The sequence below is a fragment of the Aptenodytes forsteri genome, unplaced genomic scaffold (assembly GCF_000699145.1).
Source record: "Aptenodytes forsteri isolate BGI_AS27 unplaced genomic scaffold, ASM69914v1 Scaffold278, whole genome shotgun sequence".
Classification (NCBI taxonomy): Eukaryota; Metazoa; Chordata; class Aves; order Sphenisciformes; family Spheniscidae; genus Aptenodytes; species Aptenodytes forsteri.
This window is the reverse complement of record NW_008795907.1, coordinates 395374-413913: the sequence shown is the minus strand read 5'-3', so window position 1 is coordinate 413913 and position 18540 is coordinate 395374. Positions and strand designations below refer to the sequence as shown.

General features: G+C 36.3%; 1 protein-coding gene across 1 annotated transcript in view; it reads left to right on the top strand.

The window, feature by feature from the left end:
• Positions 1–18540, top strand: part of RNF13 (ring finger protein 13) — a 45004-nt gene that overhangs the window by 17566 nt on the left and 8898 nt on the right. Inside the window, exons 5-8 of the mRNA XM_009284261.2 lie at positions 1806–1893; positions 3742–3832; positions 5180–5285; positions 10481–10574. Coding sequence (XP_009282536.1) covers positions 1806–1893; positions 3742–3832; positions 5180–5285; positions 10481–10574 — 379 coding nt within the window. The remainder of the gene's footprint in view (positions 1–1805; positions 1894–3741; positions 3833–5179; positions 5286–10480; positions 10575–18540) is intronic.

Sequence of the window (18540 nt, the reverse complement as noted above, 5' to 3'; positions counted from 1 at the left end):
TAAGGAACTAAAACATTTCCTTAAGTAATAAATATTATTTACTACCTGTCCTGAAGGACATATTTCAATGTATAATGGACAGTTAATAAACACCTATTCAGGACATGATGTTAAAGAAATAAAACAAGCAAACAAAAAACCCTAATACTACATAGCAACTGTCACTAATTACCATCGCACATTTATACGGGTATGAAGATTAAGAACCTGTGCTAACCAGGGAGCTTTAAAGCTCAGATCACTCAATAAACTTTTGTATTCCTTTCTTCAGTTTCAACACTTGGTAATTCGTGATGTGTGTTATCCATGATGACTCCATTACTGCTGTTCTGTGTCACAAGCTCAGATATGTAGATGTTCAATGCTTTTAATCCTTTCCTTGTCTTACTTTTGACTGTTTTATTTAAAATTCTCATGCCTTTTTTCTTTTTTGCCTATTTTTGCTGTTGTGCAGCATGCAAGAAGGCTTCGTATTTCAAGCTTGACCTAGAGAACCTTTTTTTTAGAATAATCAGTGGAAGTTTTCCAGCTTTACAACTCATGTTCCTCATTATTGTTTGTCTCTTGAGAAGAGAAATTGGGAGTGTGTGTGCATGTATGTGTATATATACATATATTTTCCCCTTTCCTAACTTTGAGGGTAGAGATCTTGAAAAAGAGCACCAGGGTTTTCGCCTGGGTTTTTCAGATCTGGTGATGATAGTCTGCTGTAAAAGAGAGATGGTGGTGATTTCTTGGTGAATTAGTGTAGGACAGGGTTCCATAAGACTTGTTTGTAAGGGTGGTGCTGTAGTTGGTATTTGTTGACTGATTAATAAAGCTGTTGTGATGCCATAGTATCTGAATGCTGCAACTGTTTTCCAGTTTCAAAGATATTTAAAGCTGTGATCTTCTGTTCAGTTGTACTTAATGGATGTTTGTTTGCCCGTTACATAAATATGTATTTGCATTACAGTTTCCTTAAATAAATACATGCATCTAAGTGGAAATAAAAGCTATCACCATGTCCCATACTAGCTCAATTCAGAGCAAGTCTATCCAGCTATAGCCAAGCTTACTGTGTAGTTTTAAACAGGAGTTCAATACAGGATGAAACCCAAATGTTCCTCAAGGTTCTGTAGTGCTTTTTGCATCTTGTGATGAGTTTTTATACTGTCGTGGATGCATTAGAAGCAATAACTAAGTTACAACTATTCATCTTAGATATGTTTACATTAGTGATAGTCACTGCAGCAAATGCCATTTACATGGACCTTAGGCTTTGCTTGTATTGACAAAAAAGCTAGTGTATATCAGAAACGTAACTGGTACACAATATATTTGTAGTTTTGTACCCATATTTATAATTTTGTACTTTTCCTTGAGAAAGCTTCTGATACCTGGGCTGTCAAGTAAGATATTTCCACATCTCTAAAGGCACAGAAAAGATACTACTCGTGACTTCATGAGCTATCAAGTGGTAATTTCTAGCTTACCAAAGTAAGTTAGTGCCTTTATTTTCAGTTATGATTAAATATTATTTTTATCTACCCATAGAAAGTTTTTAATCCTGTTTTTAATATAAGTAAAAACTGTCTGTCTGCAGTCAATATTAAATTATTTTTCTGGAAAAATAACATAATTACATGAGTGTAAGAATAATTACAGGATTTTGTTTTGAAAGGTGACACTTGTTTTATAAGTGCAAATGATGTTGTGCTAGTATTTATAACTTCCTGAAAGTGTAACTTGTCTTAGAGGGAACAGACAGGTTACTGTATTTTGAAGCAGTAGTCTTTCTAATAAGTATTTTGTATGGCTTACAGGTTTTAAATGCACAGAGAGCTGGATACAAGGCAGCTATAGTTCACAATGTTGATTCTGATGACCTCATAAGCATGGGATCCAACGACAGTAAGTACAGGTATCACTTCTTCTCTCCTGTTTGAAGATCATTTCACCCACTAGAGTGTACAGTATTAAAATCAGTATAAAGTATTGTGATGAACTCTCACTTAAAAAAAAAAAAAACAACAAACCAACACCAAAAAAAACCAAAACAACAAAACCACCACCACCAACAAAAAAACAGAAAAAACCCACCCCAACCAGAAATCCTCCTGCTTTTAACATTTTAAAATGGGAGATGTTCGTATAAGAACATATATGTATACTTGTGTATTATTTGTAGCATTAAGTTTGTACATTCTCTGAGTGTTTCTTTTGGTTTTCCTTAAAATTTTAGTTCAACTGTTCTGGGTTAAATGCTTAAATTTATGAGATAGATTTGTATGACTGATGTGGAGAATAGCTGATGTGTTGTTAATTAAGTAGAAATATAGGAAAAGTAAAAAACTCTACTCTTTTGGAAGGAAATCAAACTTCAAAATATGACTTTTTAGTATTTGTTAGTGGTTCCATTTTGTTGCTGCACTGATGTGTACATTTTTCTGTTCCTTTGGACAAATGGATTCCAATTTCATATGAATATATATTACATGTACATATTTTCAGCTTTTCAGTTGGAAAAAGAATGTTTAGAGACCAGTGTGCCATTTTCTGATTGATTCTGATGCTATTTGTTCCGATTTTAACCTTTCATGGAGTGAATATGTTCAGAACATCTTGTAATCTAGCCAAAATGTTGCTTTTGCTTTATGGTATGTGTTTTTTGTCTATAGTGCTGTTACGACTTTCTCTGTGGCATTTTTTAATTTTGTCCAGTTTTTGAGCTTGCTCAGTATGGAACAAAACATAAATGAGAACAAAAGAAGTCTTTCCAAGTGGAAACACCATTGAGTAAACTAGGAAATGAACTTTCAGCAAACTAAATGGCAGCTGAGTAGTCCAAAAAGCTATGTGAAAGTGGTTTTAATGAATTCCCAACCCGTGTGAATCTTATTTTCAGGTTTAGAATGTAGAACAAGTTCAAAACAAATGCAGGCTTGGGTACTGTGAGGTGACATTAAGCCATGTATGCTTTTGCCTTGGGGAACCTGAATGCTTTGATATTGACTAAACTCAAGATACTTTGGCCCTTAAATGTGAAGCATAAGTAAGAGGTGCAAATCAGTATAAAGTGAAGCTGAGGAGAAGGTTTTCTAGAATATGGGATTTATCTTTCAATAATTTTTCATTTGTGCTGCATCTTCTGAGCTTATTGCCTTCACTGGTAAGCAGAGAAGGGGGAGACAGTTCCATCCAGTTTCCTGAGACTCAAATAAAGATGTGGGATTTGTTCATTTTCTTCTTTCTTCTTTTTGACCTTTTCTAGCCACAGCTGTTTCCAGTGTGTTCACTTATGTTTAGGGTGAAAAGGAGGGAAGAAAGATTAATTAAAATTTACAGTACCAGATCACAAAATCGTATAAGTTGCCAGAAATTCTGGAAATCAATGGTGCTGTGTGACTTTATCAAGTCTCTGAGTAAGAATGATGTTCTGGTCAAACTTACCCTGATGCCTCTTTTTTTTTTTTTTTTTTTTTTTTTAAAAATTTTTTGGGTTTTTTCCCCCTTTAAATATTTCATTAAGAATTTTGATTTCTATACCTGCAATAAAGTCCCTAGATGTTTGGTAGGAAAAGTAATACCACTTCTTATATGATGTAAAGATGTAGCATGCATGTGCATCAGTCTGTATGTCATTATGTTAAAATGCGTCTTCATGTTGCGATAGTCTCATAATGTTCAAGTGTTGTGTCTTGAGTACCCATAGAGTGTCTGCGTAATCATAGTTTTATTTTCCTGCTTTTTTTAATACAGTTGAGGTTCTAAAGAAGATTGACATTCCTTCTGTCTTTATTGGCGAGACGTCAGCTAATTCTCTTAAAGAAGAATTTACTTATGAGAAGGGGTAAGTTACCTCACATGCAGCTGTGTTATTCCTGGCATTAAATCATTGCCTCTTTTTAATATTTATAGATGTAAAATAGCATGTTGTGATGACAGAGGCTTTAGGTATTCCAGGTGAAACCTTGTGCCTGAGAGCAATGGGCAGAAAGCATTTTAAAAACTAATATAAATTGCTTTCCTGCAGGAGGGTTACCATATATTTATCAAATGTTACTCCTTTCATTTTCATATAGCATTAGACATATGAGTTTAGTAATGATCTAAATGTTTGTGAGAGCATGCGTATTTCAGGTCTAAGGGTGTGTTCTTTTTACAATGTATTCCAGTTCCCATTGAAGTGAGATGCTGGTCTTTTGTTAAAGGATAATTTTTTTAATAGTTCTAGAACAAGTCAGAGATTACTTCCTATGCTAGGTGAATCTGCAGGATGCATTTAAGATGATTCCAGTGGGGTGCATGATTAGGTTTGCAGTGCTTCTGTTCTGCTTGTAAGTTTAAAACTTTAAAAAGAAAAGCATTGTGAGAACAAAATGGTTAATACCTTGAATAGGATGGAAAAGGAGGTGTGTTTCGTATTATTAGTCTAATGATCTTGCTTCTTCAGGTCTCTCTGATGTCCTTTCACTAAATTAATCAGAAATAGATTGTGTCATTCTTAAGTAGGCACCTTGCTGATGAAAACTACTTGATACGTACAGTGTGGTTCCACATGAGTAGTGGTTATAGAACTACTAACACTTTTATACATTGTACCTTCTCAGGTGTTTCTGACTGCTAGTGCCTACAGAATAATAATGGGATTTTCCTTCCCTAAGTATCAATAAGTACTAGTATTCAGATATCCAGTTGCCAGCATCCGTGCCAGGTTCTCTAGGAAGACTTTTTGATAACTGTACTGTAATTTATTGACTCTCCAGAGGACAAAGGGTGCACTCTACCATGCTTCATGATTTGAAACTAAACCTCCTGTATAAACCAAAGTGTTTTAATAGATAAGAATGATTCCACAGTATCTTTTGATAGTCGTTATATTTTTCTTATTCTGCTATCAAAGCAGCTATGAGGTGGTTTTCCTGGTTGCTTTAGGTTTATTTATGATTGAAGTCAGTAAATAGTTTTAACTCCAAAAATGTTCTAAGAAATACTGTTTTATCCTTTTACTTAATTGGCTTTACATTATGTGGGTATCAGCTGAATTTTCTATGTTGTTGTGCACGGGTAGGTATTCCTTTAGTATGTCTAGCAATAACCTTTTATTTTAATGTTTTTTTTCATTGTATTTATTTTTTAATTCATTGTTCATTAAATTCTAACCTATTTAGAAAGTGTTATCTTTTTCTCCCCACAGTGGCCATGTTGTGTTAATCCCAGAGTTCAGTCTTCCTTTGGAGTACTACTTAATCCCTTTCCTAATAATAGTAGGGATCTGTCTTATTCTCATCGTCATATTTATGGTAAGTTCCTTCTTCTAATAACGTTTTTTTTCTTTCAAACAAATCATCATAGAACTGTCACTGAAGTTAAATGAAGGGATACAGTAAAGGAACAGCGAAAGCTTTGTGTACTGTACATACCTGTACCATGCTTACCTGTAATCCTTTATTTTCTCAGTACAATAAACAGATGCAGAATTTTGGCAAAGGGATATCAGGAGCTGTATGCCAGGATATTCTACCTGGCATACAACTACTTACAAAGAATTGTCCTCACGGCTACTCTTCCACTGCACAAGTGCTTTCTTTTTCGCCCCATAAAGAATGACCTGTCCTTGTGCTCTCGTACACTGAGAGTATGTCCCACTTTACCAAACTTGTACTGCTTAATAAACGTTAGTTCCACTGTTCCACAGTGCAGGTCTCACCGTTTTTTACTGCAGGTATAGTAATCAGTCAGCAAGCTCAGAACCTATTACAGCATATAGCATATATCTTACAGCATATACATTATCTATAGAGGTTCTCAGTTGGGCATGTCTGCTACAAAAGGTAAAATAGCATAACTATATATTATTTCAGAGTACTTAGCATCCCAGTTTTTGGAATCTCTGCTCATCTCTGACCAATTTATTATTTTACCTTTTGATAAAAATCAAGTAATGCATCAACTGTTCTATAACATTTTCTTAAAATATTTCTTTCTGTGTTAGTGTTTTTTTGCACTGCAAGTTAGTATTTCATTGACAATCCTGGGCACATTTCGCACAATCAAAATTGCAGCAGCTCTCTGAAAACAAAGCAGAAGTGATCAATTTGAGACGATGTAAAAGTCACCAATGCTTTGTCTGACCTTCTGGTGATAACCTTGATCATAGAGGACTTTGTCTCAGTTAATTAGGTGAATGTATAGCCTTATCATTGTATCCTGAAGGTCAGCAGTTTGAGATAAGGAGAGACGGTATTTCTAAAGGAGAGCAGTCACCAGGGATAATATTCTGTGAACATCTGTTGTTCTGAGACCATCAGTATTCCAACTTGAGCTTCACTAATATTCTGCTTATAGTGCACCTAAGTTGAAAATTCAAACAAAATATTGGTTATCTAAGAAATGGAATGAAGAAGGCTATGAAAGGAACTGTAGCATCACTTTGAATATCATAAGTACTGGCTTTGCACCCTATCAAAATATGGTGTGAAGCACTGATCCGTCATTTTTCAGAAAGATACTGATTAGGGAATGAAGAGAAAGGCATTAAGAATAGTTAGGTGGTCTCTTATTTAAAAAGCAATTTAGAAGGTTACCATTGAAGAGAAAACCAATGAAGGACGGGGGACATATGAAAACTGTAATCATGAGGAGTGTGAGCTTGACTTTTATCATGACCAGCACTGGAAATTCAGAAATAAGAGGTGGTTTTTACTCTGGGGATATTTCTTCATCTTTTGCTTCAGAGTTTTTCACCAGGTATGCTACTTCTGGTTTTAGATGATGTTAAGTTAGTTGCAAAACTTCCTTATGGACTTCAGTGCTGTCATCTTCAGGTCAAAAAATGAAATAAATTACAGATTAATTTGCAGCAATCACTTTAGCAAGGAACTATGGAGTTATGTAACAAACACAAGGCTAATCCCACTGAAAGGCCACCTCTTGTTAGAATTGCAGATGTTTCCCTCACTATGAAAACAGCAGTTTTCTGCATCAAAAGTGGCATTACAAATGTTATAGGAGTGAGCTAAACAAATTTGTAAAGTGTTTGTCTTTATGGCATAAGTGAGTTCTCTTAGCAGAAGCCATAGAATCACAGAATGGTTTGGGCCGGAAGGGAGCTTTAAAAATCATCTTGTCCTGTCCAACCACCATCATCAGCAGGGACATCTTTCACTTTCAAGGTCATGTCCAACCTGACCTTGAATACTTCCAATGGTGAGGCATCCACAATTTCACTGGGCAACCTGTTCCAGTGTCTCACCACCCGCATCATAAAAACTTTCTTCATGATATCCAATCTAAATATACTGTTTTTCATAGATACTGATTCTTTTAAATTTGCCTTTTAAGAGCTGGATCTTTTTGTATCAGCATGCTGATACTCTGAATTAAAACAATTTTTTACTTAATGTATGAATTTGAGAGTTCCAGATTCCAAATAAAATATATAGGGAAGAACCATCTGTACAATCTGAAAAGAATAAACAGATGCTAGGTAGGATTAGCTATGAGAAGGGGAAATAAACATTTGGTGAGGAAAAGTTCAGGCTTTTAAACTCGTCTCCAATTTCCTTGCTTATGCACTGTGAGGAAATGTAAAAATGGGCATGTCTGTAAACTATGATTAAGAATTTATTTTTCCAAATATGTCCCAGTTACAAAAGCAAAGGCTTTGAGAGACCTGAATTTCTCTTCTGTTAGTGTCAATAGGTAGTCAGTGCTAAAATGAATGGTTCTTTCCATGTCTTAGAATCACATTGTAGAGGAAAACCAGACAGGAACCAGGAGAAAATTATATTGTATTTCTGCAAGTCAGGGTTACCTATACTATGTATTTGGGACAGATGTTTGGAGGGTTTTGAAAAGAGGTTATATGTTGGAAATGCCAAAATCCATCTACACGGCTCATGTTAAACTGAGAGGGGGGGAAAAAAAGGGGAGAGGTATTTGAAAGCATTTTCCAGAGTGTAGTACAGGTTCGAAGGGGGAACAGGAATAAATCAGGCTCACTAGTGATAAGCTATGGGGCGGCATGACAATGTTTGAGAGATGGTGTGCTGGTGAGGGCTTTCACTCTGCTCCATGACATACTGAGTACACTGGGGCACATCTGAAATGTGTGTACACTAACGCACGCGGTATGAGGAATAAACAAGAGGAACTAGAAGCTTTGGCTGATTCCCAAAGCTACATCATCATTGGCATAGGTGAGACTTAGTGAGAAGAGTCCTGTGATTTGGAGTGCTGTGGTGGACAGTTACAGGCTCTTTGGGAGAGATAGGCAGGACAGGCGAGGCGGAGGGTAGCGCTGTGTGTAAAGGAGGGGTTGGACTGTACAGCACTTGCAGTTGGGGATGAAATGGCTGAGAGCCTCTGGGTAAGGATTAGGGGAAAACCTAATAAAGTGGATGTTGTTGGGGGTTTTTTTGTTTGTTTTTTTAACACCAATGATGGGCCCTGGGACACCCGGAGCCCTGGGTTGGAGGACTGCGACTGGGGGAGTGATAAGCTCCCAATTGACTTTGAACTTGTATGGGATTTGCTGCTGCAACTAAAAGCACATAGGTCTGTGGAGCCTGATGGGGTTCATCCCAGGGTACTGAAAGAGTTGGCCGATGTTATTGTGAGACATCTCTCAGTTATTTGTCAACAATCTTGGGAATTTGGAGAGGTCCCAGTTGACTCGAACCTAGCAAATGTTACTTGCCCTGTTCTCAAGAAGATGAAAAAAGAATACCCTGGTAATTTTAGGCCTGTCAACCTCACTTCATTGCCTGGTAAAATTATGGAGAAAATTATTCTGGGAGTTACTGAAAAACACTTGAAAGACAATGTGGTCATCGGTCAAAGCTAACATGGGTTCATGAAGGGAAAGTCAGTCCTTACTAACTTAATATCCTTTTATAAAAAGTTACCCTCCTAGTGGATGAAGGGAAGGCAGTGGATGTGTGGGGTTGTGGTTTTTTGGTTTTTTTTTTGGTTTTGGGTTTTTTTTTTTTTAGCAAAGCTTTTGATACAGTCTTTTACAGTATCCTTCTGGACGAAATGTCCACCATAAAGCTAGACATGTACACAATACAATGGGTGAACAATTGGCTGAGGGGTTAGGCTCAAAGAGGTGTAGTAAATGAGGTAACATCTGGCTGGCAGCCAGTCATTAGTGGTGTTCATCAGGGTTCATCTTCACGGCCAGTTCTTTCCAATGTTTCTATAAATGACCTGGACACAGGAGTTGACTGCACACTAAGTTTGCCAATGATACTAAATTAGGAGATGTTGCTTCCCTTGAGTGTAGAGAGGGCTTAACAGAGAGATCTTGATCAATTAGAGCACTGGACAATTAATTGGTGCAGTGAACTTGATCCCAGGGGGGTTCCAGGTTGGATTTGGTCCTCAGTCATTTGTGGTTTCGGCCCTGCTCCTTTCAGGAAATTTTGTTTTTAACTAAGAAATGAATGTGAGACTCTCTGATTGTTACTAAGTATCTGAATTACAGCAGAAAAACTGCAGTTTATGCATACAGCTTATTGTTTAGCTGGGCTAAAAAGAGTCTGAACAAACAGTTTAGATCCAAATATACTTAAAAAGTGAAGCCAGGTGTGATGCAGAAGGATAAATAAGTTTTATTTTGCCAAAACCAATTACAGTTTCAAATGATCCTAATAATATTTGTCCCTAATATACATCCGTTCATACTTTGAAAAAAATAATCTGTTGTGAAGTATATCGATGCCTTTCAGGGATTCCTAAAATGAGAGATATTAATGCTGTTTATAATACTAATACTCTCTCAGTGTTTACCTTATCCACAGCGTAGGTAGGTGTAGAGCACCTCTGCAAATTTCAAAAGACTTGTTAGTGTGTATACTTTGGTTAAGGCCATTTTTTTTTGTTTGTTTGTCATCATATTTGAAAAAGAATGTCATATCACAGCTGTTAGAATTAGAAACTGAACAGAAATAGCATTAGGGACTATTAAGAAAACGGAAACAGAACCTTTAGTATAGTTGAAGACAGCAAGTAACTGTGGCTTGAAGTAACCCCTTTACTCCTCCCCAGACTACATCTAGATACTATGAAAACAGTTCTGATGAACATGGGAATAATACTCTAAAAGCGCTGTAATAATCTAAAACTGTAAGCAAACCCAGTCAAACTTAATGAACTGTGTTTTGCTCTGAAGTGTGCCATCCCACTACACATGGGTCTCGGTAGAGGATTGCAGCAATGGCCATTATTTTATATAGTATGGACATATTTTTTTTTCTCTTTCCTTTCCAAAAAAAGCTTGTGTATTTTCAGTTTCAAGTGTCATGGTCATCGAGAACATCCTTTAGGCTTGTTTGGCTTCATCCTTGAGTCCAGGCAAGGGAAGAGGTGATTCAATTTCAGCTGGGGTTCCCTTTTGACTAACTTACTGTGAAGACTCAAAAATCAAAGCTTCTATTGTTCTTTTATTGTTTCAGCTTACTGTTCATGTTGTCTTACTTATGTCTGTTTGCAGATCACAAAATTCGTGCAAGACAGACACAGAGCAAGAAGGAATCGTCTTAGGAAGGACCAGCTTAAGAAACTTCCTGTACATAAATTTAAGAAAGGCAAGTGGATCATTCTGTCTAACTAATTAGACCCCATTGTTTTTAACACCAAAAAACCTCTAAATTGAGGGAGGTTTGTAGTTTTGGAGATAATTTTGAGTACACTTGAAATAGATAGTAAAGTTTGGAGTGAAAACACACAAAAAGTTTGCCTTGACCTTGTTCTCACTGAGATAGAGGAGTTCTGACATTTCTTTAATGGAAGCAGAGCAGACACCATATGCAGAGTGTGGCTGAGAATTAAAATGTTGCTTAATATACCACAAAATCAGTACATAAATTCCACAAAACTTCCTTGTTGTACTCTCATTAACAGTGACCACAGCAGTCAGTCACTGTGATGCATTATTTCCATTATTTGGAACTCCCACATGGAGTATTGTGTCCAGCTCTGGAGTCCTCAGTACAAGAAGGACATGGACCTGTTGGAGCGGGTCCAGAAGAGGGCCACGAAAATGATCAGGGGTGGAACACCTCTCCTATGAAGAAAGGCTGAGAGAATTGGGGTTGTTCAGCCTAGAGAATAGAAGGCTTCAGGGAGATCTTATTGTGGCCTTTCAGTACTTAGAGGGGGCTTGTAAGAAAGATGGGGACAAACATTTTAGCAGGGCCTGTTGTGACAGGACAAGGGGTGATGGTTTTAAACTCAAAGAGGGTAGATTCGGGCTAGATATAAGGAAGAAATTTTTTACAAACTTTTTAGCAGGGCCTGTTGTGACAGGACAAGGGGTGATGGTTTTAAACTCAAAGAGGGTAGATTCGGGCTAGATATAAGGAAGAAATTTTTTACAATGAGGGTGGTGAAGCACTGGAACGGGTTGCCCAGAGAGGTGGTGGATGCCCCATCCCTGGAAGCATTCAAGGTCAGGCTGGACGGGGCTCTGAGCAACCTGATCTAGTTGAAGATGTCCCTGCCCACGGCAGGGGGGTTGGACTAGATGACCTTTAGAGGTCCCTTCCAACCCAAACAGTTCTGTGATTCTGTGATTATTTGTCGGGAAACTGATAAATACTAGTGGCACATAAGTTGCCTGACATTGTAGAGACTATAAAACAAAACTGTCTTGTGGGTATAATTTACCTGCTTTTCCAGAGGAGTGGTCCTTTCATTCAATCACAATACTTCTGTGAGGGCAAGAGCAATTCAAATTTAATGCCAAAATACTTGCTGTTGTGATTCTTTGTAGTGATTAATTTTATGCAATATCTAATGACACGATGAGAAATAAAGCTGTAGTAAGTTATTTTATTCAACGAAATAGAAAAGCTCCCTTAAGTCCTTCTCTGTTGTAGTCTACTCCTTAACAGTAGAAAAAAATTTTACTTCTCCGTTTTGTTTTTTAAATGTTTTGTTTTGTTACCATTTTACCATCTGATTGTTCATTCATACAAGCTATTGCAAGGTATGAGAAGAAAAGGTGGAAAAAATACTTAATTGAAATGATTGATTACTACATAATACGTGTCAACAGAGAATGTATTTGCCGAGGCACAAAGACCATGGTAGGGGTTATGCCTGGATTCAAGGATAGAACCACTTACTGTTCTTTGCCCTTGATAAAGCCAGCCTGCATTATTAATGGCATTGCTCTCACTTTGTGCAAAGCAGATGTTCAATTTGAGCGGATACAGTATTTGTGCAATGTTAGTTCAGCCTCATGGGGTGGGGGGAGGAAGGGAGGAAAAAAAAAAGTGTTTTCCTCTGCAGGGTTGACTGAACCTTGCTATAATGACCTATTGCTATGGATTTAAAATTAACTCTAAAAAATTACCTTAAGCCAATAAAGCTAATACTAATTTTGTTTCCTCTTACTGATTCCCTATGAAATCTAATTAGAATAAAAATACAAACTAAATTATGTTGTACTTTAAAGAGAAATTTGCAAGGAAAAAGTTACTTCAAGAAAGTCAGTTAATGTCTTTTTCAGTTAATTGTGTTCATCTGTAATAACTATATTAGACTTACATGACTAAGTAGCCAGTGTATGAAAAGATCTTATTGCTGTCTTCCTCATTCTCCTTCCTCTTTGCTTTTGCTGAATCTTACACAATATGAATTGTCTGGAGCTCAGTAAGTCATTGTAAAGTAAACCTGGCTGTAAATATCCAGGTATCCACTGCATTCAGTGGCTTATGAAAAACAGAACAAAAAGCTTATTTTTTCAACTAGGATTTCTGTTTCTTTAAGCGAATGATCACTTTGGTTCTACTGCTATGAAATTAATCCCTTGCATTACTTTCTTTAAATCCTTTTACTAAAAGGACAAAATTTGTCCCAGTACTTGGGTATGTTACCTTTGGCAATTACAATAAAAATATATTGCTTCATGCTTTTTTGTGAAAAATAGGATTTCTCAAGACATTATTGCAAAATCAATTCACTTCAGTCGTCTTGATGATATATCCAAACAATCTTACCTTTTGCTGTGGAAGGATAGGTGAAAGTAACTCCTGTGGACTATAATCCTGTTTTTAGGAATGCTGGATTTTCTTTTGTCTCCAGTGTATTCTTAAAAATCTGTTCGTATTGAAACGTTAGTCAAATACTGAAGCTAAGACACCATAGATACTGGTTCTTCTCTTTCTTGCCCTGCTTTTTGTATCATGAATCACTGCCTAATAAATGGTTTCACTGTACTGTAAAAGGGTTTTTAAGGGAAAGCTGGCTTTAGTGGATTTCCAGAATTTAATAGGTTGATAGGGAAATGATGATGTAATGAAGATGATTGTTCTGTAGGGATGATTGCACTCTGACATACCTAAACAATTGTTAATGCAGAAAATGCATAAATCATCTCTAAATAGGATTTGAGTCAAATACCACTGTAACGCATGGGAATTTTTTACTAATTTCAGTAGGCTTTCGATCAGGCACTTAGCATTTCTGTAATGAGTAGAGAATGCAGTAACAAAAGATGTGGCATTGACTATCTTTGCAAAGTCCTAATCAACAAGCCTTGCCTTTGAATAATTCTACAGAATGCAACGTATGCTATATCAAAATGTCTTCTACGCTTAAGGAGTTTTGGGGCTGTTGTGTTGTGGTCCCTTACAAAATGGATTACATTTTGGTCATACAAAAGTCAGTGGGAGTTGGTATCTTTTGTATGATGTCTTTATAACAAAAGTGAACACAGCAAAAGAGACAAATCCATTTAATGTGCCTGTAATTTGATCATTAGCAAATCTGAATATTCTGAAGAATAATAGCTTAGAAAAAATATAGGTTAGAAATTTTGTGAGTTGGTACGTATTGTAGAATTTATTTTCAGAAATATGTAACATTATTTCCAAGCTAGCTTAACTTTACGCTAAAATGGAATCTAGGCTAAGACTGAAAAGTTTTTTTAGATCTCAACTGCAATGAAATTACAGTGTAACCTCTCACTCCTGTAGAAAAGAAAATACCATCAATTTAGTGAAGATAATATGCCCACACATCTCTTTCTTTTGCAGCATTCTATTAAGAAATTAAAAATGAACGAAGCAATTTTTTTCTACATTGTGTTGAAAGTTAGGATCCTAAATGAGTGGTTAGATACCTGATAAAGAATCCAGAATTTGGGAGTTGCTACATCCACAAGACTTCTAAAAATGGAGCTGTTTGGTTAGGTGTTTAAGTATGAAAGAAGAGCTTAACTTTAGACAGTCAGCTTTGAAATGCTTTATGTACACATGGAAAAAAGCCCCAACATATGTGACAAATAATAAGCTGTAAGAGTATGTGTCATTTTAAGGAAATACATATTTTTATCATGTGTATTGAATTTTTGTGTGCATATGTTTATATGCAGATTGATACATATGATTGAGCAATAGTGGGAAATAGATGTATCTCAGTGCCTTTTAAAAATCTGCTCCAGAGTAAGTGCAGTTCCGCAGTTTACTGTGTATTCCTTAAATTGATTTTTTTTCCCCCTGCAAATGGGATTATAACTGATCTAATTACTGTTCATTACTGACCCATCTGCTTGACTGCACAGTACAGTTACAGTCTAATAGAGAAAACAAGTCATAAGGTCTACCAAAGTCTTGGCGATGTTATTTTTGCATTCTTCATTGTTCACAAGTACACATATGTGTATCCACATATGTGGATGGGTAACTCTGTGTTTCTGAAAATATTTTTTTTTAATTTATATGTGCCAAATAGAAGATAATTTTGCTTACTAAAGACTTCTCATACACCATTTATTTAAGCAAGATACTTTATTTTGTAGCAGTTTCCATACTTCCTTTTTTTCCCCCTGATTTTTGGTGGTTCTGAACCAGCTTCTGAAATACAGTAATGGGTATTTGAGAAAACGATGTCTGCAAAGTGTCCCTTTTAAAAATTAAATCTTCTGTTCTTTGAGGGGCATGTAGTCATGGAGGTGAAACTAACTTGGAGACTAGTCAAGGAGGCTCCAGGATTCACAGAGAAATAATACACGTCTCAGCGCTGAGGAGGGCTGGTGTTGCTGGTCGTGGCTGCTGCAGGGGCTTGCCTCCCTTCCCTAAGCCACAATGAGAGCAAGAATCTGGGTAATAGTGTTAATTAATTTGTGTGATGACCTGTTGGAGAAATGTAGCAGATGGACTGCAGTTGGTGGATCCAGTGGGTACAGGTGAAGCAGTTGGGCTGAGGGCTTATTGCAAATTTCTGTGCAATAAAAGATGGGGCTGTGAAGTTGGGTAAGGTAGGCCAGGATCATGGCCTTGACAGGAGTCAGAGAAATATCTTTGTTGCAGTTAGCCAGTATGTTGTCAGATAGATCTGCGGCCTCCATGTTTGAGAACTTTTACATCGGCCTTATTGAGAAAACTTTGTCTGTATTTACCTGGCCTAGAAATGGATGTGTCATTTTTTTCTGAATGTGCTGTTATTCATTGCCAGGGGATGCTGTAGTGAGATAAGCCTACTCAAGAACAGTGTGCTATCACTTTTCAGGACTTTCTTGTACATGTTGAATGACTAGTGTGGGGAAAAAAAGACAGCTGTATTATTTGAATGTTTTTTTTCTCTGTGATATGATGCCCTTGACAGTACTGACTGATGGTTAACATTCATTTCTGTGTAGAACGTGATAATAATGTGCTGATTATAAGGGATCCATAAACATGGTTTGACTAATAGAAACAATGGAGAGAAGGAATGTCATAGCAAAAGAGGAAGTAATTTTTTAAAAAAGTTATAGCTGAAATACTTCACTGTGTTACATTAGACAAAAACTTGTACTTCAGTGATGTAGGTCTGGCAGTGATGGACTCCATTTAATTTCTCTGACTTTTTCTACCTGCCCATGAGGCTTTTTTCTCTCTCCTGCTTTCCCTTTATCTTCTCCAGTTGTTGTATAGTAACTATCAGGAAAACTGTGTTTCTAAGTGGTTCTTATGTCCACTCTGCTTATATTCTGAAATGCCAAATTACAGCAGTTGTTATTTTCCAGTGGCAGTCATCAGCTTTTCCTTTATGTTGAGTAATATATATTAACAAAAATAACATGAACCACATTTCACAGACTTTCTGTGCCGCCACAGAAGCCCTTGGAATTTATCTTTTGGGAAACAGATGAGAAGTTGTTTTTAATCATAGATTTCTGTTATTTGGAGAATAGACCTATGAACTGGGAGGTCCTGAGTTGCAACTTCTACTCTGATTTACTGCATGCCAAGATAAAACAATTATAATCTCTGTCCGTTTTCTTTTCCATCCCTATAAAGTAGGATTGAGAATATTTACCACTTTGCAGTGCTCTTGCAGAAATTGAATACTTAATGTTGCAATGCTCTTTCAATACTAGATTTTTTTTTGCATTAATCTTCCTTTTATTGCCATTTTGGTTTAAAAAAATTTGTAATGAAAGCAATGTAATTCATGCATATGTACTAATCTCCATAATTTACCTTTGCTGATAGTGCAGCACATTGCAGATGTGCTCCTTCACTTATCTCTGCAGTCTTGCCTCCCTTCTTTTTTCCCCTGTCAAATAGCTTTAGTAAACCTGTAACTTAAACAATTTGCTGTGTCTTTGTTAATTGTACCCATGCTGCTGGCTGGTTTATTTAGTGTTATCTATAATAATGCAGAAGTCAGGTAGTAGGTAACACAAGACCTTATTGCACTAGAGCTCAGTCTATTATTACATAGATGTGAATAGTTTTTAGCATCTATCTTAAACCCACAAATAGAGAAATCCTTTTAGTAATGTGAAGAACTCACCTTCTAAGGATATCTTATGTGCCTTGGTTTTGTATCTGCTGTATAGTTGAGTACTATTTAAAATATTTTGTTGTTTTCATACCTTTGGAAGGGAGAAATGTTAGAAGTTTTTGTTCTTTTTTTTTCTTTTAAAATGGAAGTGTTAGGCACAGGCAAAAAGATAGATTCAGTAGAAATTCTGTCATGGCCATCATAAAATGAGAGAAATCAAGTGTAACCAATATTTTTGGTAAAATGAGAGGGCTCATTTAGCATTCCTTTGCTTATTTGGGGAGTTTAGGTTGCACAGGGAACACAAGAGCAAGCCTTGTGAATGAGGCAAGAAAAGAACTGTATGCTGGTAGGCTTCCCTTGCCACCTTCCAAATACATACCTAGTACCACAATGGGTAGCCCTTCACATGCTATATGTTTCTTCTGTTTTCATCTCTAATAGATGCCAAGTTTCAATTTTGTGTGCAGTACTTCTGAAATATTGAAGTCCTTAAAAAAAAAAAAAAATTCATTTTAGCAGAACAGCAACACATGACAGTTATGATCCTGCATAAGATCCTATTCCATATTTTCCACTCTGTAGAAAAGAGATTTTAGATAAACAACACCAGGTGTTGTATGTATTTTTTAAAAAAATTGACAGCAAGTTTAGAAAAGCCCAGAATAGAACTATTTCCATGAACGTGCTTTATACTGAAAATTTTTAAGGCTACAGATTGTTAGTTGCTATAGACTGTAGAGAATTGTGTGCACAACAATATGGGGTTCTATAGTAAAATAATTCTCTGAACTACAAAAATCAATCCTGTATGATTTTGATTTGTTTACATCATAGTCAACGGTATTTTGACATTGGAATGATGCAAAAGGCACCTGCTAATCATGCAGCTAAACACAAATTCAGATAAATTAAACAGCCCTATTGTTAATGAGCTGGCTCAGTTCTTACTCACTTTTGTTAACATCTGAAAAAGAAGGCTTGCAAAAATCCTGAATCAAGGCAGATACGTACTTGCCTTCTATTCTGGTAATGTGGAATATAAGCTGTGTCCTTATTTAAAAGCTGAAGCTACAGTTACTTCTATATGAATATATGAATGCTATTAGGCCACTACTGTAATTCTTCAGTTTGGTTTTTTATGACTTTTTTTTTAATGGGAAAGTATTTAAACATGATCAAGACTAATCATGCGAGTTAAAGATTGTTTACAGACTAAATGGGAAAAGCTATTACGCTGCATTTATTTGACTGACAGTTTTATGCATTTTGGAATTAAAAATGCTTAAGATTTTTTTTTACATCTGCAAAGAAAGTTTATTTTTCTCAGCAAAGTATATTGTTACACAGTTAATGAAAAAATCCTGGTCAAGTTGCTTTTTAGAACTTTAAGTCTTGAATTTTTAACGTTTGTGCTTTATTTATTAATGATCTTATTCTGAACATGTAAACAGAAAAACAGTACATCTTCGCCTCTTCTCTGTCGCTGAACAACTTCATTTTGCTGATTCTCTTTCCCCGAAAACTGACTTTCATATAATACTCAAAATTTGAGCTGATGATAGCGGTTTATCTTTTGTGCCTCTGCCTCACTGAGGAGTCACTGGTGTTATTTCTGTTAACTTTCTGCAGCTTCCTTGGAAAGCTCAGCTCCTTTGTTGCTGGTGCAGAGCTCTTAATTTTTCTACTGTGATGTACTTAGTCTCCTTACGTGTACTAAACAGATACAGAACCGCCATGCTAAGTTGTGTATGAAAACTGACTCTAAATACC